Genomic DNA, 23,567 nt, shown 5'->3' with positions numbered 1-23,567 from the left:
GTTTGCTCTCCTCAGCTTTCAGATGCCATCCTGCTTCCACCTTGCTGCATGCTGGGCCTCTCGAGGACGTGCTCTGTTTGCTTAGGAGGAGGGCAGGCACTTCCCATAACGCTGCTTTTCTTTCCATCCGACCGTTTTTCCCTCTGAACAGGAAGTCTGGTGGCAGACTGGCGCCTACCGGCTGTCACAAGGGCTGAGAGGGGCTGGGTGGGGGCTGGGGTGGGTGTCTGAGGGGCAGAGGGATCTGTATCCTCATCTGCAGCACGCCTAGGTCAGCAGAACTGGCACTTTATTGGGTTGGGAATCGGGGCATGAGCCGGGACCGTGTCCCCATGTGGTGTCATGTTGGAGTGTGGACGTGGAGACAGGTGCCAGGCTAACCAGGCTGTTACCTGGCACTGCTACACTTCAGCAAATGGCAGCCATTCCGTTTAGCAGGCACAGAAGCAGCTGAGGGCACTGTGTAGCAAAAGTCATGCTGCAGATATCAGCTGCCTTGCCCCTTGTTTTGCTCAGGGGACAACCGTAACATTACTTTTCTCTGCAGCACGCATCAGTGGATTCTTACCTACTGAAGCAGAGTCCTAAAACGAAGGAGCTCTGTCATCTCCCAGGTAAGATATCCTGAGATATCCTGCCCCAGCCCACTGCTGGCACCACACAGAGCAGTGTTTGCCTTCTCTCTTCTTCAGAGGTTCTGGAGCTTTCTGATGATGTTTTACCCATTTCACACACGTTTGCATTTTGTCTGTCCCACACTTACCCGCATCCTGCTTTCTCAGGTCGTTCTGTCTGATATGCCCGATCCAACCTGAGATCCTATTTTTTTCACTTTACAGAGGACAATTTCTACTCACACGAGTGCAATGGATTGTGGAGTCAGGGAGGACACCCTGCAGGAGGACAAACCTGCTCTGGGAGAGCAAGATAGCAGAGAAGCATGCTGCGTTCCTTCACACCTGTGCAGCAAGTGCTGCTCCGAGTCCCACTGGAAAGAGGCAGGGCAGGAGGGGCAGAGCAGTTGCCCTCTATGTTAAAGAGGCAGGTGGTGCGAAAAGCTGCTTCTCAGAAACTTCCACAATCAGGTTGAGAGCCCATGGGTGAAAATCAGGGACTGAACCAATACAGGATAGCTGGCGGCCAGATCTACCAAAGGCCACCTGAGCAGGGCAGCCCAGGGCTGAGGCCTTCTTGCTACAGCTGCAGGAAGTGCTGTGCCTGAGGGCTGTCATTTAGTTGGGGGATTTTAACCACCCAGATATCTGTTGGGAAAGCAGCATAGCAAACTGAAAGACTCCTGGAGTGTGTTTGAGAACATCCTGGTGCAGGTACTAGACAAACCAAGCAGAAGAAAAGCATTTGTGGAGCTGGAGCTCATTAAAGAGACTGAGATTGGAGGCACCCTGGGCTGTAGTGAGTCATGTTTGTGATCTTGAGAAGGACGGGCCTGGCAAAAAGCAAAATCAGGACCCTGAACCTGGGAAAAGCAAACTCCTGTTTAAGGAATTCCTCGGTGAGATCCCCTGGGAAGCTGCCCTTGGAGACAAAGGAGTGGAGCAAAGCCAGCTACTCTTCAAGGAAGAGTTCTGAGCACACAAGAGCTCATTGTCCCCCAGTACTGGAAAACAAGCAGGGGAGGCAGAAACCCAGCATGACCTGGCAAGGATGTGCTGGTCAGATCGAGAGGTAAGGACACGTACAGGCAGTGGAAGCAAGGATGTGTGACCTGGCAGAATACAGGGATGCTGTCCGGACATGCACAGATGGGATCAGGAATGCCAAGGTGCAGACGGAATTGCTCTTGGTGAGGGATGTTAAACTCAACAAGGGATTCTACAGGTACAGGTCAGAAGAGACAGACCAAAGAGTTCCTCTGGTAGATGGGAAAGGAGAGCTGGCTACATCAGACATGGAGAAGGAGTGGGAACTGGCAGCCAGGATTCTTGTATTTCTCACATCCCTGAACCTCACGTCCCAAAACCTCTGGGTGGGACCTGGGGGAGCAAATTCCCCGGCACTGTAAGGGCAGAGCAAGTCCCGGACTGACTCATAAGAATGAATGCATACAAGTCTATGGGGCTGGATGACATGCATCCCAGGGCTGATGTGGTTGTTGAGCCGCTCTCCATCATAATAAAAAAGTCACGGCTGTCAGGTGAAGTCCCTGGAGACTGAAAGAAGATCACTCCCATGTATAAGAAAGTGAAAAAAGAGGCCGTGCACCGTGTTGAAATAATGCCGAGAGCTTTCTGCTTCGTGTGGAAATGCAAGAACGGGTGTCATCGTCGTCAGTTTCCCGAGCACGAAGTTCCCAGCTCCTCCAATATCCTCGGCGGAGGACGTGAGCAGCCAAACGCCTTTCGCCTCAGCAGGCGCAGAGCCGACAGCCGCGTGCCCTGCAGGGCCGGGCGGGAGGCGCGCGGAGGGAGGGGAGGAAGACGGAGAGGAAGAGGAAGAGGAGACGGAGCGGTAGCCGAAGAGCCGAGCAGGGGCAGGCGGCCGCCCCGCCCCGCCCCGCCGCGTCCCGGGACCGCCGCGGCCGCTCGGCAGCGCTGCGAGGATGGAGCCGCCCGAGGAGGTGCGGGCGCGGCTGGAGCGGGCCGGGCAGGGCCACCTGCTGCGCTTCTGGGCCGAGCTGGACCCGGCGCAGCGCGCGGAGCTGCTGGCCGCGCTGCCGTCCGGGCTGGGCGAGCACTGCCGGCTGGCGGCGGCCTGCGCCCGGCAGCGGGAGAACCCGGAGCGCCTGGACGGCCGCGTGGAGCCGCTGCCCGCCGCGCTCCTGGGCAGCGCCCGGCACTGCGGCCCCGCCGCGCTGCGGCGCTGGGAGGACGAAGGTGAGCGGGCGGGGGGGGGGATCGCCGCCGGGGGGAGCGGGCGCGGGGATCGGAGCGGCCGCAGGCGGTGCTGCTCGGCCCGGCGAAGAAGCGTCGTCTCTTGAACCGCTGGGTTTTGGTGAGGCTGCGGAGGCCGCGGCTGTTGCTGAGGTTGGCAGGAAGGTGCTGTCAGGGCGGACTCGCGAGCACAGCGCTTTCACGACGGAATGCCAGAAATAGCGTTCTCTGCCCGCGAGCCGCCCCGTGCTGCCCGTGCGCTGCCATCCCCGGCGCTGCTCGAGGCTGCGGTGCCCCGATGGCTCCCGACTCAGCGCTGCGCCCAGCGGGATCCCCGCGGCAGAGCGGCGTCACGTCGGGGCGGCGGCCATGGGCCGGTGTGAGCTGTGTAGCCGTGGTGACTGTCACAGCGTGTGGTGTCGACGTGCACGAGGGCAGGATGTCGGCGAGGCAGGCAGCGCGGTGACTGCTCTGTTGGCGTGGGGACTTGCCATGCCCAGCCCTGAAGATGGCCTGTCGGGTCCCCAGCTCATAACAAGGGTTGCTGAGGCACTTGGGATCAACATATTTAACTCACACTTCAAACAATTAAATGCAGCGGCACAGACTGGAGAGGCACGAGGTTGGCGGGACGTGGAACGGCCGTGTTCACAAAAATACAGACAGTGAGCCTTGCTGCTGGACCCAGAGCTGCAGCAGAGCACGCGCTGCCTCGTGGGCTGCAGCTGTGCTGAGGGCAGTGCAGCATTAGCACAGGGCCTCTGTCCTGGGAGGAAGATGAGAATAGAGAGCAGAGTAGAGAAGTGCTGACGTGGCAGGTAGTGTAGGAGACACTGTGTGCCTGGCCAGGCCGATCCAGCCGGCCTGCCTGCATCCCTCTGGTGAGCTGCTGGGCACTGCATGGCTTGCCAGGCCACTGTTTTTGGAGCTGGCAGCTTTCCCTGGTCATGTCCTGGGACCATGAAGGATTGGGCTGATGGGAGAGGTGGTGCTCAGACCTGGGCTGTGTGCAGTGGGGTGCTGTGTTTCCCCCTTCCCATCATGTGTGTATTACACATCTTGTGCTTTTTTTCTGAGCGTACATCCTGCTTCTTCTCAAAGCCATATCCCCTTTTTCTTTACAAAATACAGCAGTGCTGTTTGATAAGTAAATCAGTGCAAAATTGAAAGAAAACAAGAGAAAGACAGCTGTGGCCAAAGGAGTATCCTGAAGTGTGGCAACCATCTGCACAGTCCTGACCCACAACAGCCAGTGAAGACGTGGGGCCACGTGGGCAGAGGAGTAAAAATTTCCAAACGGAAACAAAAATGCAGAAATAGAAGTGATGAGGTTCCAGAGCAGAAGAGCTTTTCTGATGTGTCAGACTCCCCAGATGGGGCCGAGTGGTGATGAAGCAGCTGCCCTGCTGCTGGGGCAGAGCTCTTTGGGGTCCGGCATCAGTTCTGCCGCGTGCCTGGGCTGGCTCCTGGTTAGTGGTCACAGCGTTTGTGCCCAGCCAGGTTACCCCGCAGCGGTGCTGACGTCCCACCGGGCCTTTCTGCACAGGGCCTCCCTGATCGGAGTGGAGTGGCAGCAGCAGCCCACAGCAGCCACACAGGAGTGCCAAGGAGGGCTTGGAAGCAGACCTGTGAGAATCGTGCTTGCTGCTTCAGGCTTGAGCATGTCAAATTGAGGAGCAATGAATTTTAGGGATGGACTGATCTAGGTCAGAGCTGCGCAGTTAATTTAACTGCTTTACTAAACTAGACAGCTAGGCTCTTCGTCTGCAGCTCCAGGCCAGAGAGAGGCCCAGCTGACTTGTGCCAGTGTCAGCAGTGAGCAAGGCAAAGTGTGAGGCCGGCCTTCCTTGCTGTAAGCAGTTCTCACCGGTGGGAGTTTGGAAGGCCCCATGTGACTGGACTGACTGCCAGCACCCCACAGAAGTCACTTGAGCCTAGAATCCAGACTGCCCTGATCCCTATCTAGCCTGCAGGCCGCTTCTGATTTCCACCAGGAGAGAGGGACACAGTTTTTAAATTTCACACGGCATTGCTTTTTACGGTGCAGTTTAATCCCTGGGAGCGAGACCTTGTGGTGCTGACCCCCAGCAGTGTTGGCCTGGAGGCTGGTATGCGAGCAGTGCCTTTGCCCAGGGTGTGCTGCAGGGCCCAGGCTGCGTTCAGTGGCAGTGAGCGGCGTTGGCTCTGGCTTTCCTCCCTCTGTGCCCTGGGAGGACGCAGGCTCCCAGGGTCCTTCCTTTTGAGTGAACCTCTGGTGGTGTTGAGCTGGGACATGAGCAGAATGGACCTGGTCCCAGCCAGGCCTTCATGCCCAGCTTGCCAGCTGCCTTGACCAGGGGCTGCATGTCTCTGTGCAGCCTTTCCCCCACGGATTGGTGTCACCCCTCAGCTGAGCTCGCCGTGCTTTGTGAGCAGGCGTTCAAACTCCCGGCAGCTCCCACCTGCAGCAGTAGTTCATCTTCAGGTGAAGACCAAAGAGTGACAACACTGTTCTCTTGACCTTTCCTCTTCCCCCTTTTGGGATTAAAAAGCAATTCTCAGAGGATCCAATCAATTCAGAAATTATTCTTGAGAACACCCAAGATATTTTTAAGCAGTTAAAAAGATTAAAAAAAAAAATCCATCTGTCATTGTCTCTGAGACATTAGTCTTAGCACATACAGACTTGCTTTCTGGGCCTTAAACACAAACATGAAGTGGTCACTTTCTAGGCAGCATTATGGATAATGACATAAATCAAGCACAGATGCTTTCAGATACTGTCCTTATTTTATTTAGAATCATAGCATCACAGAATTGCAGCACAGATGGATGGGAGAGACCTCACAGCTCCCAGTCCCATCCCTGCCATGGGCTGGCTGCCCCTCAGCTCAGGATGCCCAGGGCCCATCCAGTGGCCTTGGGCACCTCCATGGATGAGGCAGCACAGCTCTGGGCATGGTGCTGGGGCCTCACTGCTCTCTGGGTAAAGAATTTCTCTCTAACATCTAACCTAAATTTCCCTTCTTTTGGTTTAAAATCATTCTCCCCTGTCCTGCCACTATCACGCAGTGTAAGAAGTCATTCTCCCTGCTGTTCATAAGCTCCCCCTAAGAACTGGAAGGCTGCAGTGCGGTCTCCCCGCAGCCTGCTCTCCTCCAGGCTGAGCACCCCCAGCTCCTCAGCCTGTCTTTGCAGCAGAGGTGCTGCAGCCCTCTGAGTGTCCTCGTGGCCTCCTCTGGACCCGCTCCAGCAGCCCCACGTCTTTCCTGCGGGGGCCCCAGGCCTGGACGCAGTACTGCAGATGGGGCCTCACGAGGGCAGAGCAGAGGGGGACAATCCCCTCCCTGCCCGCTGCCAGCCCTCTGTTGGTGCAGCCCAGGGTGCTGCTGGCCTCCCGGGCTGCGGGCGCGCACACTGCTGCTCGTGTGCAGCTCTGTGCCCACCAGGACCCCCACGTCCTTCTCTGCACGGCTGCTCTCAAGAAGATCTTCCCCCAGTTTGTATAAATGCCTGGCATTGCCCCAACCCAATGCAGCACCTCACACTTGGCCTTGTTGATGCTCATTAGGTTTTCATGGGCCAACCTTTCGTGCCTGCCCAGGTCCCTCTGGATGGCATCCCTTCCTTCTGTTGTATCAGCTGTACTCAGCTTTGTGCCATCTGCAAACTGCAGAGGGTGCACTCAATCCCGCTGCCTGTGTTACTGGTAAAGATGATGAAGAGCTCTGGTCCCACTTTGGCCCCCCAGGGGACACCACTCATCACCGCCTTCACCTGGACATGGAACCGCTGACCACAACCGTCTGGCCGCGACCATCCAACCCATTCCTTCTCCACCAAATAGTCCATCTCTCCAATTCAGAGATAACAGATCCCTGCCCTCTACAAGGACAAACACTAGTGTGCTCTCAGGCTTGGAGGACAGAGGAGCCAAATGCCCCATGTGGGACAGAGGCTGTGAGCCCACGCTGCAGCTGCTCTGTGACTTGGGTTATGTCCCAGTGAGGCAGCAGTTCAGCACAGCTGGTGCAGCTATGAATGAGCCAGGCACTTCTTGTATCCAGAGAAGCAAGTCTCTGGAGCCACCTGCGTGGTGTTGTACCTATGCACTGTCTGCAGTGATGGGCTTATTCTGCAGTTCTGTGGCACTTGTACAGCCATGGCCGGCTCTGTCCTGCTGCTGCTGAGCGTTGCTCGGCCTCTGTGCCCACAACCAGCTGTTGGGTTTTTAATGTTGTTGGCTGTCATTGGAGAATAATTCATTCTGTGCAGTCCTTGGTCACAGGTGTGACAAGAAGCCTGCTCTTGCCAGTGGTAGTGGCTGAGGGCTGTTCTTTGCTCAGACACCACTGTTTATCTTGCTTTATGAGAGGCTTGTCATTACTGTGGAGACGCAGTCAAGTTTGTCCAGGGATAAATTGACAACACAAGAGGCAGCACTTTGTTTGCAAAGTGGCAGCTAGCTGTGCTGGTTGAGCTCAACAGAACCATAATGGTCGTTTTCCCTTTTCCTGGGATACAGGGCTGGGAGACAACAGCAGGATGTGTGCAGCTGCATTTCGCTCACAGTAATACCCACTGCTTCAGTCACAGGGGTGACTTTCCATTCCTTGCCACCGCTGTGACCCACACTGAGCAGAGTTTAGCTTTGCTTTCTAATCACAGCTGATAATTTTCTCATCCCTGCCAACCCCTGAACTGGTGTTTAACTGCTTGCCCCTCCATCCTTTGGGTTGGTGTGCAGGTTTTCTGCTACAGCAGGGGCTGTATGAGGCACCAGTCCAGCAGCCAATGCAAACAGTGTGCCAAGCACTCAGCAGCAGCTGGTAGCAAACCACAGTGACACAGCCAGTACCTGAGAGCTGCACTGTGCTTTGTTACATCTTTTGCAGTAAAGGTGCGGGGGAGCCACGAATTGTTTGGGCTTTGTTACACACGTGTGCTTCTTTTGCTTTCATGACTGCTAAGGAGCTCAGATGTCGGAGCTTTGCTGTAGTAGAGCTGCGTGTTTCAGTGTACAGCTCTCACAGTACTGTTGTCTGTGCCTTTTTAAGTTTAAAGCATTCAGGCTTTCCTGTTTAGCCAAGAACCTTCTGAAACTTTGAAACCCCCAGACCCAAGGTGCAGGCTTCCTGCTAGAAAGCTCTCCTACCCCATTTGAAACCAGAGGTTGGGCTACAGATCTCTAGAGGTCCCTTGCAACCAAAGTTTTGTGATCCTATGAATTCCAAGTCCTGTTTGCAGCAGTGATGGCAGTGCTGTGTAATTGGCTTCCTGCAGGCCGCCTGACCCAGCGTGGTGATCTGCAGGGAGACAGAATATGGAGGCAGAAACATTGTCCTACATTGCAGGGAGAGTCGACAGTATTGCTACAGTGACAGGGGACACTTACATCTGTGTTCCTAGTGCTGGAAGCTAGATTTTTAAACAAAATTAAAACCAAGACATGTTTTTCCAGCAGCAGTTGGTATTTTTCCTTCTTACTGCTCATTTGAACAGATGATTATTTAAAGCATAAAAATTACGATTCTGATTTCTTTCTAAAGCAGTGTTTTTGGTCCCTGTGTCTTTTAGTCTGAGTGCTGAAAGATGTCCCTGTTTGAAACAGAGCTGCCCCAGCCCTAGGGCAGCTCAGCAGGGCTTTGTCTGAGTCTTGACAACCCCAAGGTACAGTTGCCCCCATTCTCTGCAGGTCTTTTCCAGGGATGCACCACTTTCCCAGTAAACCATTTCTAATGTCCAGTGCGAACATGCTGAGCTGCACTCAGAGCTGTTTCCTGTTGTTACACCATCTGCTGCTTCAGATAAGGGAAAAGTGTATCAGAGAGGAGATTTGTTTTAATGTGGCACACAGCACCCTTCTGCTCTCTGAACTACCAGCAGTTGGCATGGAACAGCTTCTGGCTGTTGCCTGAGCTCTGTAGAAGGGCTCAGGGGAAGGGCACAGGACGTGGACCGTCTTTGTGATTCTCATGTTCTCTTTGGCTTCTTTCTCCCGTTCAAGGTTTGCAGCAGATCTCACAGAACAAAGTGGCAGTGCTGCTGCTGGCTGGAGGACAAGGAACCCGCCTGGGAGTGAGCTACCCCAAGGGCATGTACAACGTGGGACTGCCCAGTGGCAAAACCTTGTATCAGATCCAAGCAGAAAGAATCCGAAAAGTGGAGCAACTCGCTGGCCAGAGGCACCGCTGCCAGTGCACCGTGCCCTGGTAGGTGGGCTGAACCACGGACCCGCTGTAAGGGGGTCTTTGCTTTGCAGTCTTGCCTGCCTTGTCTTCTAGAAGTGCCTTGACAGGTGTCATGCAGACATGCCAGGGGATTTTGGCAGCATGCGTGATCCCAGCAGCTAGAAGAGGAGCTCGGGGTGGGCAGTGAACACCAACAGTGCCTGCAGCGAGCGCTGCCCTGCAGTCACTGACCACTGTGCTGTGTCTGTTTCAAGCACAGACCTTACAGTGCAGGAAACAGCACTTTTCAGTGCCTGTTTCGGATCGCTCGTGAGAGATTTGTACGTTTGTGCTGTGCTTTCTCAGGTTCCTCTCTGGAGAGAGAAATCACACCATACTGAGAAGCTCTGCGTGTGTCTTCAGGCAGAGCATAAAGCTCTTCCCGTCCTCAATAGTAAATCCTTGCCGTGCTCCATTTTTAGGCTGCCTCCTGCTGTTGTTGTTTGCAGCTGTCTGCCTCCTCTCCTGGATGCCCGTAGCTTTCAAAAGCCTCCAGGCTTCCACAGAGCTTAGCTCTGCAAGGTGCAGAACGTCAGTTCCCTCTGAGATTGGGTGGGTGAGAGAAGAGAAAGGCACTGCTGCCTGGCTCTGGAAATGTTTTCTGCTGGGTGCTCACCCTTAGCTTATAGAGATACCATTACAAAGTCCCTGTCTGGTCTGAGGCAGGGTGTGGGAAGAATGAAGGAGCCTGTATGTCTCAGGTCTTCAGGATGACACATGGTTTTACAAGTAAGAATCTGAAGGTGATTCAACTCCAGATTGTATGTTTCTTTCTAAAGCTACATATACATGACCCAAATTGCAAATGTATCCATGCCTGGTGCTGTTGGAAGCCATCAGCAACATCTGCTGATAATGTTTACAGTTTACCTCCCTTGGGTTGAAGAGACAGCTGGCTGCTGCAATACCCTGGAGGACAGTATCTACTGTGCTGCAGAAATGTAAACCAGTGTGTATGAGGCCCTCCTGTGCAGACTATGGATATTCTGTTGTGCTAGCAGAGGACCACATACACCTGTACTGAGCTGTTGAAGGGCTTGGCAGCTATGTGATGCTCTCTGCTCTGCACTGGTGTAGCCTCTCCTGGAGCACTGTGTGCAGGGTTGAGTGCCACAGCATAAAGGCATAAAACTACTGGAGGGCTACAGAGGTGGGAGAGGGTCTGGAAGGGAAGGAGTATGAGGAGCAGCTGATGTCCTTGGTTTTGATTTGAAACTGAAGTGAATGAACCTTTCGTGCCATTCTGCGCACTGTTTTGGAGCTGACTTGCAGATGTTATGCACATTTAGGGAAGCGCTTTTCTGTCCTGGGTGGAGCTGAGCCCCTGGGTAGGATTGCTCTTGAGTCCTTGCACAGCCTTCCTGCAGGATGGGTTGTGGAGAAACGGCACGTAGTTGAGCAGCAGATCTCAAGATACCCCGCTGTCTCTCATTTAACATCCTGAGGTTTTCTCCCTTCCATGTCCCACCTGTAGTTTTTTCTTTTTCTTGTTCCTTGCTCTGCACCTGCTCCTACCAGGTACATCATGACAAGTGAGTTCACACTGAGGCCAACAGAGGAGTTCTTTGTAAAACACAGATACTTCAACCTGGATAAATCCAATGTAATCATGTTTGAACAGAGGATGCTGCCAGCTGTCACCTTTGATGGGAAGGCCATCTTGGAGGAGAAGGGGAAAATTGCTATGGCTCCAGGTACCTTGCTGTTAGCCCTTATTTGGTGCAGTAGCCTGTGCTGAAAATCATTGTTAGCCATCCTTGGCACACAGGAGCAGCCTTGGGAGGTCAGTGTCAATGCCTCTAGTTAGCATGGGAGAGTTCTGTTAGATGTTTTGGGATGGTAATCAGGAGTGTAGCAACCTCTGTTTAGTTCTTGCTGGAGTCTTGTCCACATTGCATGGCTTTAAATCAAAGTTTGGGAATATTGGCAGGATTAGGAAGAGTGTGATTGCTGTGGTGTTGGACCAGCCTGCGTGAGCAGGGCTGTGTGTATACTCAAGGGAAGAGGCCCCAGGATGCAGTCCCTGGGGTGCTGCCTTGCAGGATGAAGCTGTCAGTAGAGCAGCTCCATTCCCCCCCAGCTCGGAGCTTCTGGCTGCTCAGAAGTGATGCTGTCAGGTTATGGAGAAAACCCACCTGGCTGAAGGCTCCTTTTCAGGGCTGATAGTGAGAAATGGGGGAAAAAACAGCAGGCAGCAAGAAGACAAACTCCTTCCAAAATTATTGAAATGTTTCATGTTGAAAAGTTCTCCTTTTCTCTGGACCTGGACATGGCAAGAGGTGCGGGGATGGGGAGGGCAGTCCTTCTGGGGCTGTGTTGCAGTATTGCGACTTCTGTGGCTGCAGAATGGTTCTTCAGAGCAGATAGGAGTGCTAACGGGGTGGCCATGAAAGGATGATCTGTGATGAACAAATGTGCAAATGGAGTTGGGGGGGGCGGTGGGAGGGTGAAATACATAGAGGATAAAAGACTGACTTTAGTCTTTCTTTCTCCAGCCTGTTTTAAATGTGCTTTTGCACTGCACTGGAAGAGAAGAAATGTCACAGCCCACTACATAGTGTTTTGAGCTTCAGTGTTTTTCCTCTGAGGGTCTCACAGCACTTTCAACTTTCGTAATGCTTCCCTGTGAGGCTGATACCAATAGCCCTGCTTTGCAGATGTGGAACTGGGCTGTGGAGGGAGACAGCCTTGTCTGAACTGAGCCTGCATCAGAGCTGGGAGTGAAACCCCTTGGCACTGACTCTTGGCTAGAAAACATTTCCTGCTCTGCTATTCAGGAAAATTTCTTTAGGGCTTTTAGCCTTTGCTCTATTAGTCATGAAATAAACTTTGCAAAGTCACTAATTAACCAGGGCCTCCTCTTTTCTCCTGTGTTATAGATGGCAATGGTGGCTTGTATCGTGCTTTGGTGGATAATAAGATCTTGGATGACATGAAGCAGCGTGGTATCCAGTACGTCCATGTGTACTGTGTAGACAACATTCTTGTCAAAATGGCAGATCCAGTCTTCATAGGCTTCTGTGTTTCCAGAGGAGCAGATTGTGGTGCCAAGGTGAGGTGGTGCTCATGCTGGGCTGATTGCCTGCAGAGTTAAGACCGTGGGGGGTGAGCAGAGTTAAGATCTCAGGGTGAGCTTGGGTGTGCTCAGATCTCTGCCCAGTGGTGGCTTGCTCAGGGCAGACTTAGACGTGGCAGTCTGAAATGCCTGTTTGAACTCACAGTCCCCTTCCTGGGGGCGTTCTTGTAGCACTCCCTTCCCTCTTCCCAGAGTAGAATGGAAAACAGGCTTGGTAACATAGAATCACAGTCACTAAGGTTGGAAAAGATCTCCAAGATCATCCAGTCCAACCGTCCACCTCCCACCCCCATCCGTTTCCCCACTAAACCACGTCCCTTAGTACAACATCCAAATGTTTCTTGAACACCTCCAGGGGCGGTGACTCCTTCACCACCCTGGGCAGCCTGTTCCAATACCTGAACACTCTTTTGGAGAGGAAATGTTTCCCAGTATTCAGCCTGAACCTCTCCTGGTGCAACTGGAGTCCATTTCCTCTCGTCCTGTTGTTACCTGGGAGCAGAGGCTGACCCCACCTCACACAGCCTCCTCTCAGCAGCTGCAGAGCACTGCCATCTTCCCTGAGCTCCCCTTCCCCACGCTGACCCATCCCAGCTCCCTCAGCCGCTCCCCATCACACCTGTGCTCCAGACCCCTCACAGCTCCATCCCATCTCTGGACACGCTGCAGGGCCTCCGTGTCTGCACTGCAGTGAGGGCCCAGCACCGAGCACAGCACTGAGCTGTGGCCCCACCAGTGCCGTACAGAGGGACGATGCCCTCCTGCTCCTGCTGGCTGCACTGCTGCTGACACAAGGCAGGCTGCCGTGGGCCTTCTTGGCCACCTGGGCACACTGCTGGCTCGTTCAGCATTGACCCCTTGTGCATTTCTTCCACTCGGTCTTCCAGTCACTCTCCCTCGAGTTTGCAGCACTGTATGGGGTTGCTGGGGCCAAAGTGCAGGACCTGGAACTTGGTCTTGTTGAACTTCATTCCATTGGCCTTAGCCCAGTCTGTTCAGATCCCTCCTTAGGAGGGTGGTGTCATCTGCACATTTACTGAGGGCAATCAATCCCCTCATCCAGGTCATAACAGAAAAATTAAACTTCTATTAAAGCAGGGACTGTAATTGCACAGGAACCCTACAAACTGAAATTGCTTCCCTTTTGTGTGTTCCTGAGGTATCTGGAAGCCTTATTGGACTGGGTTGTGTTTTGTAAACACAACTTTAATTCTAATCAAGGCACTGCTTATATCCCACTGTGATAGATGGCAAAAGCCAGAAGAGTTTGGTTTTGTGACTCAGAATCAGCAGGTCTCCTGATGTTCAAGACAGGTTTCTGTTGCTTTAATCAACACTGTTCATGTAACTCCCTTTAGCAGGGAGCTAAAGGCTGATAGATTTAACATTCTTCATTTAATCCCAAGTCCCAGTTAAAAGACCTTGATAGGAAAAGTGCCTCACAGTGTGCTGCTCCAACCAGCTGACTGGAGGTGGCTTTCTTTTAACTGCAGACTGTCTTCTGAGCAGTTGTGCCATGGAGTGGTCACGTACTGCTTTTCGTACCAGGTTGTTGGGAAGAATACATCTCCAGGCTACTCGGTGTACTCAGTATTATCTTACTTGTGTTTGTGAGGCACCGTGTGTACAGCCAAGTACTGCAGGTCAGTTTGTGCTTGGCAGCTGGAATGTTGCTGGCGGTTTCTTCCTCCTTGTGATGAGCCTCTGTCCTGTGGCTGCAGGTGGTGGAGAAGGCCTACCCCACAGAGCCTATAGGGGTGGTGTGCCGCGTGGATGGGGTCTCTCATGTGGTGGTGGAGTACAGCGAGATCAGCCCGGAGACCGCGCAGCAGCAAAGGCCTGATGGGGGGCTGATGTACAGAGTTGGCAATATCTGCAACCATTTCTTCACTGTTGACTTTCTGCAGACAGTGGCCCAGTAAGTTCCAGCAGAACTGCCAGGCAGCTGTGCATGGCGGATGTTCCCGTTTCCCATGTCGTAGTTACGGATGTTTCCTACTCTGCTCTTCACCTCCTTCCTCCTCCAGACAGTCCCACACAGCTGTGTCTGCTGTTGGTCACCCCAGCATGGTCTTTATGCCTTATCCAGTGGAGGGTTTGCGTGCTTTGCTGAAGCTAAATCACCTGGGATAAACCAGTGCTTTGACCTTCCTGGGCTTGCAGGGGGGAGCAGCCACATGGGCTGCATCACTGAGCACAGCTTTGAGGACTTTCAGTAGGAATGTCAGCTGTGCTGTGTCCCTTTGCACAGTTGGGTGGGGGGGTGGCTGGCAGAGGACTGCACCTTGGAGCTGGGAAACAGGAATGTGATAGCCGGTTCAGTGAGCAGCTTTCTTCTGTTAGTTATGGCTCTGACCATGGGCTGGAGGTACTGTGTTCTTATGGGGGTTGTTGCTGTGGGAGGATATGAAACTGATGTAGTCTAAAGGTGTGGGGACAGTTAAGGGAGACCTAATTTCATTTCTGTCAATCCTGAGGCAGGCAGAATCACAGAATCACAGAATTGCAGGGATTGGAAGGGACCTCCAGAGATCATGGAGTCCAACCCCCTGCCAAAGCAGGTTCCCTACAGCAGGTCGCACAGGTCGGCATCCAGGCAGGTCTTGAACATCTCCAGAGAAGGAGACTCCAGAATTCCAGAAGAGCTTGATCCCTTTGTGTGAAGGATCTGCCCTGCTCCATTTTCGTTCTAGTCAAATAACAGTTGGGTTACCTTTTTTCCCTCTGCCTGTGATTGCAGCTGTGCACTCCGTCACCTTTTGCTTTACCCTATGATGTCATGCTGTCATTAGCAGTGGAGTGCCTTGGCTGCCTGCCGTGCAGCTGTCTGGGCTACTTTGCTCAGTGAAGTGTTTCCTGGATGTGACTTCAAGTCAGCATCCACAATAGTTGAGATAAGACCTGGAGTGGTAATAAGCCATCAGCTTCCCAGAGATGTACTTCTCTTTTTTATTGGGCACGAAGCAAATTAACTTGTTTGTCCTCTTTTTTGCAGAAAACACGAGTCCCAGCTGAAGCACCACGTGGCCATAAAGAAGGTGCCTTACATTGACGAGGAGGGAAATCTGGTAAAACCGCTAAAACCGAATGGAATAAAGCTGGAGAAGTTTGTGTTTGATGTGTTCCAGTTCTCTAAGTTAGTGGCAGAAGTGATCTTTTTTTCCCCTTTTCATTTTCTGTTTGAATGACTGTAAGCTGTAGAAGATCTTGACAGATTGTGTGTAGTTTGTGTTAGAGAGCCTGTTGGATCTGCCAGGCTTCAGCATGGCAGTAACTGCAGGCCCTGACAGTGCATTCACTGAGCCCTTGTGTGCAGTTCTTTGGGAATCATTCATTCTGCTGAGGATGGTTTGTTTGGCTCTCCTTCTGCTGGCCCTAGGAGAGGAAGAAGGCAGGAAACAGAGCATAGCCAGCATTTAATACAAGGGCATGTTGGAATGTTCAGGTTCTCAGAAATGGGACCTTTCATAATCGTGGTTTCCACGACAACTGCAGCTTTTGTTGGGTTTTAGGTGCATGAGAAGCTGGGGCCGATTCACACCTTTGTGTTCAGAGAGCAGGTCGCTCGAGCCCCTGGGGATAAGATCTGTTGCTGTAGGAACTGGAAAAGCTGCCTTGCCAATCTCAGACACAGCACAGCAGTGCTGTAGGTCTAACAGTACTTTGTGTGCAGTGAATGGGGACTTCTAATAATTTAGGAATTTACTGTAAGTTTGTGAATCCTCTTTTCCAAAGCCCAGAATTCAGCAACAAAGATTCTGTTCTAGGTTGAAATTAACAACGAGAGCAAAAAAGAGACCTTAGGCAAACTGAAGTATCTTGTTTGGAGATAGTGTTTTTGTTTTAAGAGGATTTACTGTAGGTGAAGGAGATAAGGTTTGAACCCTGGTCTCCATTTCCTGGCATGCAATCTGTAAGGAAACATACTTAAAAGCAAAGTCAGTGTGGTGGAAATAATGCAGAGCTATGGATTTTGAAACAACTGCAAGCAGTTACTTCATGTTTTTTTCATGTTACTTCACGTACTTTGTTGATAATACGGAAAAAAATGGCAGGTGCTCTTCGTGTGCGAAGTACAGAAACACGAAGGTGCTGCTGTGGTTTTATTTGCATTCCCTTTTCTGGTAAACTTCTGTACATGCATCTGACTGTGTGTGCTCCCGTTCTGCTTACTCACACCTGGAAACTGCTGTCCTGAGTCACTGCTTCCCCCAGGCTGCCACGCAGAGTGACTTTCTTTAAGGCAGGGGTGCAGGGCTCTGCTGTGAGCAGCACAGCACTGCCGTGTATCTAAGCGTCAGGCATCGCACCTCCTTCTGTTTTTCTGTCATACAGCCCTGGTTCTTATTTGCTCCTCAGATGGGAGATGGACTTTCCTTAGCTTGACTGTGCCCCAGGCTGTGTACATCACTGCCTGTTAAAATATGTGTGAGCACTTCCCCATGAAAGCTGGTTTTGCATCTTTTCTGAGAACAAAGCTGATAGCTAGCTTTGTTTTTCATTATTCTTGTTTTCTCTCCTTTGCTGATAGGAATTTTGTGGCATTTGAAGTTTTGAGAGAAGAGGAGTTCTCACCGTTAAAAAATGCAGACACAGCTGAGAAAGACAACCCTACCACTGCTCGGCAGGCCCTCCTGGCCCAGCACTACCGCTGGGCTCTCAAGGCTGGGGCCAGGTTTGTGGATGCAGATGGCTGCAGGATACCAGAGGAGCTCAGGTGTGAACCTCAGTGATGTTCTCTGCAGCTTCTTTGCCTGTGGCTTCCCGAGCCTGACGGCTGGCTGATGGACGCACACTGTGCTACACAGTTCAGAGCATTTGAGCACTGGTATGAGCTCTGTTCAGCTGGCCTTCTCCAAACATCCTCATACAGCTACTGCTCCATTAGTACTGCGAGTACTTTAATGCACAGTACCCTTTGCTTTAGCTCTGGCAGGGATTCCTGCCTTGGGGGGTCACAAGTCAACTCCTCCTATAGCAACTTGAACACAGTCAGACAACTGCCTTAGATAGAAACAGACTTTTCTATCACTCAGGATGTAACCAGCCCAAGGAACTGCAATTTGTGGTCATCCCTGCCTCTTCTGATTGCGGTCCCAGTTTTTAAAGCCCAGCAGAGTCTCAGATGGATATTACAGCAATTACCAATTCATACACTTCCTGCTTTTACTACATGGGACAATTACTTCATCAAATGACAGCTTAATAAGCCCAGAAGCTGTTCATTTTATTTGAAAAGTACCTTTTAAAAAGCCATGTAATTGTTTTGATGAGAACCTGCTAATTCCCTTTCATTTTCATAGTTTATATTCAAATGATACCTGATGCATGTGAATATAACAAATGGATGTCTTACCCTTGACAAACCTTCGAAGACAACAGACTGTTTTGTAAGCAGAGCAAGAAGTTAACCCGGTGTTCTCATGTTCAGTCTTTCAGGCACCGAAAATCCTCCGGCTGTGTGTGAGATTTCTCCATTAGTGTCTTACTTTGGAGAGGTGAGAACAATTATCTATGGAAGTAAAATTTTTAAGAGCATGCATGATTTCTTTACAGAAGAGAGATTTCATTAGCCTGTGCTTGCTCAGAAATGGTAAGGCAAAGGGAGCTAGGACTTGTGTTATATTTGTGGTTCCATTGTGGCTTATTCTTGAGCAGTTTGTTCAGTCTTCACATACCTTGGTTTTAGCAATTTCTAAAATGAGAGATGTAATGAGGTGGTGAAGTTTCGTTAGGACTCATCAGTACTTTGAGATCCACTGGATGAAAACCTTCTTTGCTAAGTTCCTGTCTGCAGGGAGCTGGCTCACCACACTTGGTGCCTTATAAGAATAAAACAGAGGTGAGTCAATGTGATTTTCGTTGCTAGGATCGTTCCAGTATGAGTTCAGAACACCCTGCCCCTCGCCTCTCCCTTCTCAGCAGGGCTCGTTCCTGAGCTCCACTGTTCTACAGTTCATCCTCTCCTTCACAAACTCTGGTTGTATGGCTGAAGTGCTTTCTACTCTCCCTGGGGAGCAGTTCTGTTGTCTGTCCTTTGTGCAGCCTTTAACTTTGGGAGTCAGTCGTTCTTTGTAAATGTTATAGAGACTTTGAAACAGTACACGTGGCCAATATGGTGTGTTATAACCTAACCTGATGATTTTCATGTGTTCTCAGGGTCTGGAGGTGTACATGAAGAACAAAGACTTCTGTTCTCCCTTTATACTCGATGAAGACAAAGCAGAAATGCTAGGAAGTTCTTGAAGAGGAGGGAGGTCTTCTCCCCTCAAATCAGATGCTTGTCTGTCAGAGCAATTATAAGAACTGACCCTACTAAAATGAAGTGCCTTATGAAAACTTGCTTTGCAGTATTAGGTTGATGCCAAATCTTTGCAACAGTTGTATCATCTGTGCCCACTCAGCAGATCCGTTTGGTGACTTTGAAGTCTGAGCCTTTTACCTTGATCTGTTTTGTCAACAGTGATATGAATGACAATTAATACTTTCCAGGTACCAGACAGATTTTATATTTCCTTTCTCTAGTGCATACAGATTTATAACAGAGCCAGCTGGAATCTAATCAGTCAGCTTTGCATTCACGCAGATTAGATCTCTGCAGTGCCCACCTTTGTACCTTGTTTGCGCTGTTGTTATTTTTTGTGTATGTTTGCTTGTTTGCTTTAAGCTCTGCTGGTCAGGAGATGCATTTCAGCATTCACATCCTACAGTCAGTGTGTATGGAGGAATGTGCTGCACTTGGGGCCTTGTGTGTTAAAGTTTTGCTTGAGATGTGGACCCTGCAGCAGTGAGACTGGCTTGCATATGTAGGCTCTGTGGTGGCACTCCAAGAAAACTAAGTAAATACGCAGCTCAGAGTGATTGCTTTTTACAGCTGCAGTGACCTGCAGGTGGGGAAGAGGACAAAGAAGAAGGCTGAGAACTCTTCACAACAGCCTTCTCTTCCTTTCTTACAACAATCACTTATTTTGCTTTCCATTTTTCCATTTGTACATATACCATCCCTCAGGGAGGCGCTCCTGTGAAGTGCCTGAAGGTGACAGTGACAGGAGGAACAAGCTGTGAGGGAGAATTTGAGGCTTAATCCCAATGTAAGCAATGTAACAGTAAAATGCCTCAGCTTCTGCAGTTTCCAGTGGAGCGCTTCTCCAGCACTTTTTCAGTTAAGGAAATAACTCTTTAGATGCCTTGCTCTTATCCTAGGTTACAGACTATGATATATCAACTAACGAAGGAAGGTAATTTGCAGAATTTCAGTAGCACAGCAGCCCAGCCTTGGCGGAGGGGTCACAGGGTGGCCGTGCCTCACAGCTCCTGCTCTGCAACAGCAGATCCTACACACCAAAGTCATTTCACACCTCAGGAGGACGCTTCATGTGCGTTGCTGAGCGGGGTTGGGTTGACGAGCACACACTGCATTTCCCCCAGTCAGCTGTAAGGAAGGTGTTGAATCATAGAATCACAGAATGGCCTGGGTTGCAAAGGAGCACAGTGCTCATCCAGCACAACCCCCTGCTGTGTGCAGGTCACCAACCAGCAGCCCAGGCTGCCCAGAGCCACATCCAGCCTGGCCTTGGATGCCTGCAGGGATGGGGCATCCACAGCCTCCTTGGGCAACCTGTGCCAGTGCCTCACCACCCTCTGGCTCAAAAACTTCCTCCTCATATCCAACCTCAACCTCCCCTGTCTCAGTTTAAAACCATTCCCCTTGTCCTATCACCATCCACCCTCACAAACAGCCATTCCCCCTCCTGTCTATACACTCCCTTCAAGTACTGGAAGGGGAGAAGATGTTTCGGATGAGGCATTTCATGTCTCTGCTTCTACTATGGAATTGTCAATGCTGATATTAAGCATTGATCTTTTATATAATTGAATTTCTGAAATTCTTCCTATGAAGCTGTATTCAGAATGTTGGAGGAAATAAAAATAGCTTTGAGAATAATTATCATGTGTAAGTAGGCTCGTGTTTTACAGAGAAACCGCCTAAATGCTGACGGCAGAATTTACAGATACGAAGTGTATCTGCATACACATGAGTAATTAACCTGCTATATGTGCAGACCAGCTAATTACAGTTCTGGTTACCTCTCGCTGCGTGTGCAACCAGTATTTTTAGTAGAATTTTTAGTAGAAATTGAGCATTTGTCTTTGACGCTCAGTTCTGTATTTTTTATTGTGCATTTTTATGGGTCATTTCTATTCTTGTCTGTTGAGTTTTGCATCCAAGACTGATTGCATTACATCTTTGAGAGCATTGCTCATCAGTTCAGGCCCGGGTTGTTTTAAATTGCACTGTGCTATAAAGAAAGATGATTCTTCTATGCTTTCTAGAATGCTTTTTGAAACTGAACCGCAGTTCATTTTGTGGATGCTTTAATCGTGTGAACACTGAACTGCATGTTTTTAGAGATTGTCTTTGAGGAGAAGAGGAATTAGGATGCTGAATGCCTCGTGTGTTTTGTTTTCCAGAAATTTTTGGACCATGAAGCATTTTGATAATAAAGATGTTACTGTGATTTCTATGTGTCCGTCTGCCTTGTTTGTGAGGAAATGCAGGTGGTTTTGTTCCTGTGCACCACCGTGCTGTCACACAGCTGGGGGACACTGACATGGCACCACTGCTGGCACAGCTGGAGGCTGCAGTGGCCATGGCTGATGTGCAGGGTGACATGGAACTCAGCAAATACCCGAAGCAGTTGGACACTGCTGTGTTTTTCCATCAGACAGCTCACAGAGCACTATTCTCCCCCAGAGTAGTTTTTCCACAGTGACAGGCTGTCCTCTCTATTGGGGGCTCAGTGCTGAACCCAGCAAAGACCCAAAGCAGACGTTCTTTCTGCTTTACCTATTTCATTCCACATTTTTCTCTTGTCACCCATATGAAGGTTGCTGCTGCTGGAGTTTTTAAATGCTTTTTTAAACTATGTGAATTGGTAGTTTGCTGTGGTAGGAAAATGAATACTGAAATGTGAATGCGTGTGTCAGGGTTCTGCTGTTTCTCTGCTTGTTTGTGTGGTGTTGATACTTACCAGAACAATTTGTTGGGAGCTGTGATTTTCTTTTTTAAATCACGAGATGTTAACTTAGCTCTCAGTTTTATCTTAGGGACTCTACTTGAAGGAGAGTCCAAATTTAAAGTTCCAAATGATGTCCTTAACTGAATATCTAGGCACACCGGGAGGTGAATTCTAGGCCAGCACTTACAGCAGTATCCATGCCTGCTTCCACACTCTTTCTCCCTGTTGAACTGTGAACTTGATGTGAACATAACCTGGTTCCCAAATGTAGGAGGTGGCAGTGGGTAATACAGAAACACAGGCAATGTGGCTCTAAATGTGTACAATGTTAAATGGTGCTGCCCCTCCTCCTCCTTCAGGAAGATGCTCTTTGCAAAGGGCATGTGAGAAAGGGCAGAGGGCTGTGAAGGAGCAGGTAGGGAAGGGATTGTATGGATCCTGCTGTGTACCAAACTATTCTGAAAATCCCTTCAGTCAACTCTGCCCTCTCAGAGTCTCATTCATGCCTTTTCACACCCCTGAGCTCTTAAGACAGAGTTCCTGTGATGTCTGCCCTGGACCGGGGTGGGGGGATGAGTGATGCAGGCTGTTAGGATGCATGTTTTAGACTGCTCTGTCCTCTGGGATTCAGAGGAACTTTGGGTCTCCTGTGCCATGCTCAGCTTCCAGGTGGGCTGGAGCAGAGGGTGTGTGCAATGCACCGCAGCCCTGGTACCATCCTCCCACCAGGACACTTCCTGACAAGACATGGTGACTTCTGCACCCTTTGCACCCACATCCCCACCAGAGCAGCCTACCAGGCAGGTGGGAAATGCACCTTCCCAGACGCATTCAGCCTTCTTCCAATTGCTCGGTCACTTTTCTTCTTGTGACTGGTCTGTCCTGTGATCCCACAACACAGCAGAACAGGAGGGCTCTCAACATCTCCTTGTATCTCATTTCCTGTTCAAGATGCCGAAGTCCTGCTTGGACAAGGTCAGGCCATGTGGTGAGAGAGAGTATGTAGAAGGCAAGGGCTGGCAAGGAGAGGAAAGAAATCCTTACATCCCTGAAGCTCCTCTGACCTGAAAGTAGTGATCATATCAGGGTGACTGGGGGCATTACAGAAAATGGGGATGTGACAGTAGAAGTGGTCAGCAGAGAATTATATCATCGAGTGACTTGGGTTGGAACAGACCTTTAAAGTCCATCCAGTTCCAAGCCCCCCGCCATGGACAGAGATACCAACCACTAGATCAGTCTGCCAGGGGCTCCATTCACAGCATTGGGCACCTCCAGGGATGGGGCACCCACAGCTCTGGGCAGCTATGCCAGGGACTCACCACTCTCTGAGTAGAGAGTTTCACCCTAATATCTGACCTAAATTTCCTCTTTTAGTTTCAGGGGGGTTTCCAACTCCCCCTTGTCCAATTCCTATCAGACTGTGTAAAAAAATCTGTCTCCCTCCCCTTTATAAGCTACTTTTAAGCACCAGGAGGCCACAGTGAGATTTTCCTGGAGCCAGTTCTCCCTTTTCACTTATCAGAAAGGGTAGACTCTCCTTGCTCTGCCTTTTCTGACCAGCGTACCTGTAGATTCTCTTCCTGTTATTTTTCAAGTCCCTTGCCAAGTTCAGCTTCATCTGCACCTTCACTTTCCTGATCCCAACTCTGCACATCTGAATGGCATCTCTGTATTCTTCCCACCTATCCCTGTTTCCACTGCCTGTACACGTCCTTCCTTCCTCTTAGTTTGACCAGCAGGTCCTTTTTCAGCCTTGCTGCTTTCCTGCCTCTGCTTAATTTCTCATGCTGGGGGACACAATATCATAGAAAGGCTTGGACTGGAAGGAACTTAAAAGATTGTCTAATTCCAATCATCTGTCATGGGCAGGGTTGCCAACCTCTAGATCAAACACCAGCTCAGGCAGCCCAGGCCCATCCATGGCCATGAATCCAAGCAATTCCTTATCCACAGAATGGCCCAGACTTCAAATCCATTTCTCTCCAGTTTAGAAATAAGGATGTGGTGCAGGGCCATTGCAGGTCCATTGCAGAAACCTCGCAGATCTAGGAAGACGACATTAGTGGCTCTCCCTCTGTCCATCAGTACCGTCACTCCACTATAGAAGGCCACCAGATGGGTGTTGCACAGTGTGACCTCGATGATGCTGCACTGTCTCAGATCACCTGCTCATTCCTCGCATGCTCTTAACATGTTTTCTAGGAAGATCTGTAGCTCACCGTGCCCTTCTTTTTCACTTCCTTACAAATGGGGGTGGCATTTCCCTTTTTCCAGTCCCCAGGGACTTCTGCTTGACAGCCATGACATGTAATATGATGGAGAGTGGCTCGGCAATCATCTCCTTAAGGCCCGTGCATGCAGGCTCTACTCAGCCTCATGAACTCACACTGAGGGGGACTTTGCTCCCACCCAGAGGGCCATGGATGTG

At 50.6% G+C, this 23,567-nt stretch overlaps 1 protein-coding gene across 1 annotated transcript; it reads left to right on the top strand.

The window, feature by feature from the left end:
* The first annotated feature begins 2,560 nt into the window (after window positions 1-2,560).
* On the top strand, window positions 2,561-19,639 carry UAP1L1 (UDP-N-acetylglucosamine pyrophosphorylase 1 like 1). The gene is made up of 9 exons (XM_042879308.1): window positions 2,561-2,834; window positions 8,818-9,022; window positions 10,559-10,734; window positions 11,920-12,092; window positions 13,838-14,034; window positions 15,112-15,252; window positions 16,648-16,833; window positions 17,548-17,614; window positions 18,276-19,639. Exons 1-9 carry the CDS (start codon window positions 2,561-2,563, stop codon window positions 18,360-18,362), a joined length of 1,506 nt encoding a protein of 501 aa, XP_042735242.1. The 3' UTR covers window positions 18,363-19,639.
* The last annotated feature ends 3,928 nt before the right edge of the window (window positions 19,640-23,567 follow it).

Source organism: Lagopus leucura, unplaced genomic scaffold (genome assembly GCF_019238085.1).
Source record: "Lagopus leucura isolate 7727_CA_CO unplaced genomic scaffold, USGS_WTPT01 Super-Scaffold_100022, whole genome shotgun sequence".
NCBI lineage: Eukaryota > Metazoa > Chordata > Aves > Galliformes > Phasianidae > Lagopus > Lagopus leucura.
Note: the sequence above shows the minus strand (reverse complement) of the source record. Positions and strands in the feature narration are given on the sequence as shown.

Coding starts and splice junctions, on each gene's coding strand:
- UAP1L1 (XM_042879308.1), top strand. CDS start 2,561: ATGGAGCCGCCCGAGGAGGTGCGGGCGCGGCTGGAGCGGGCCGGGCAG. Junction 15,253..16,647: donor GATGTGTTCCAGTTCTCTAA/GTTAGTGGCAGA, acceptor CTTTGCTGATAG/GAATTTTGTGGCATTTGAAG. Junction 17,615..18,275: donor TAGTGTCTTACTTTGGAGAG/GTGAGAACAATT, acceptor ATGTGTTCTCAG/GGTCTGGAGGTGTACATGAA.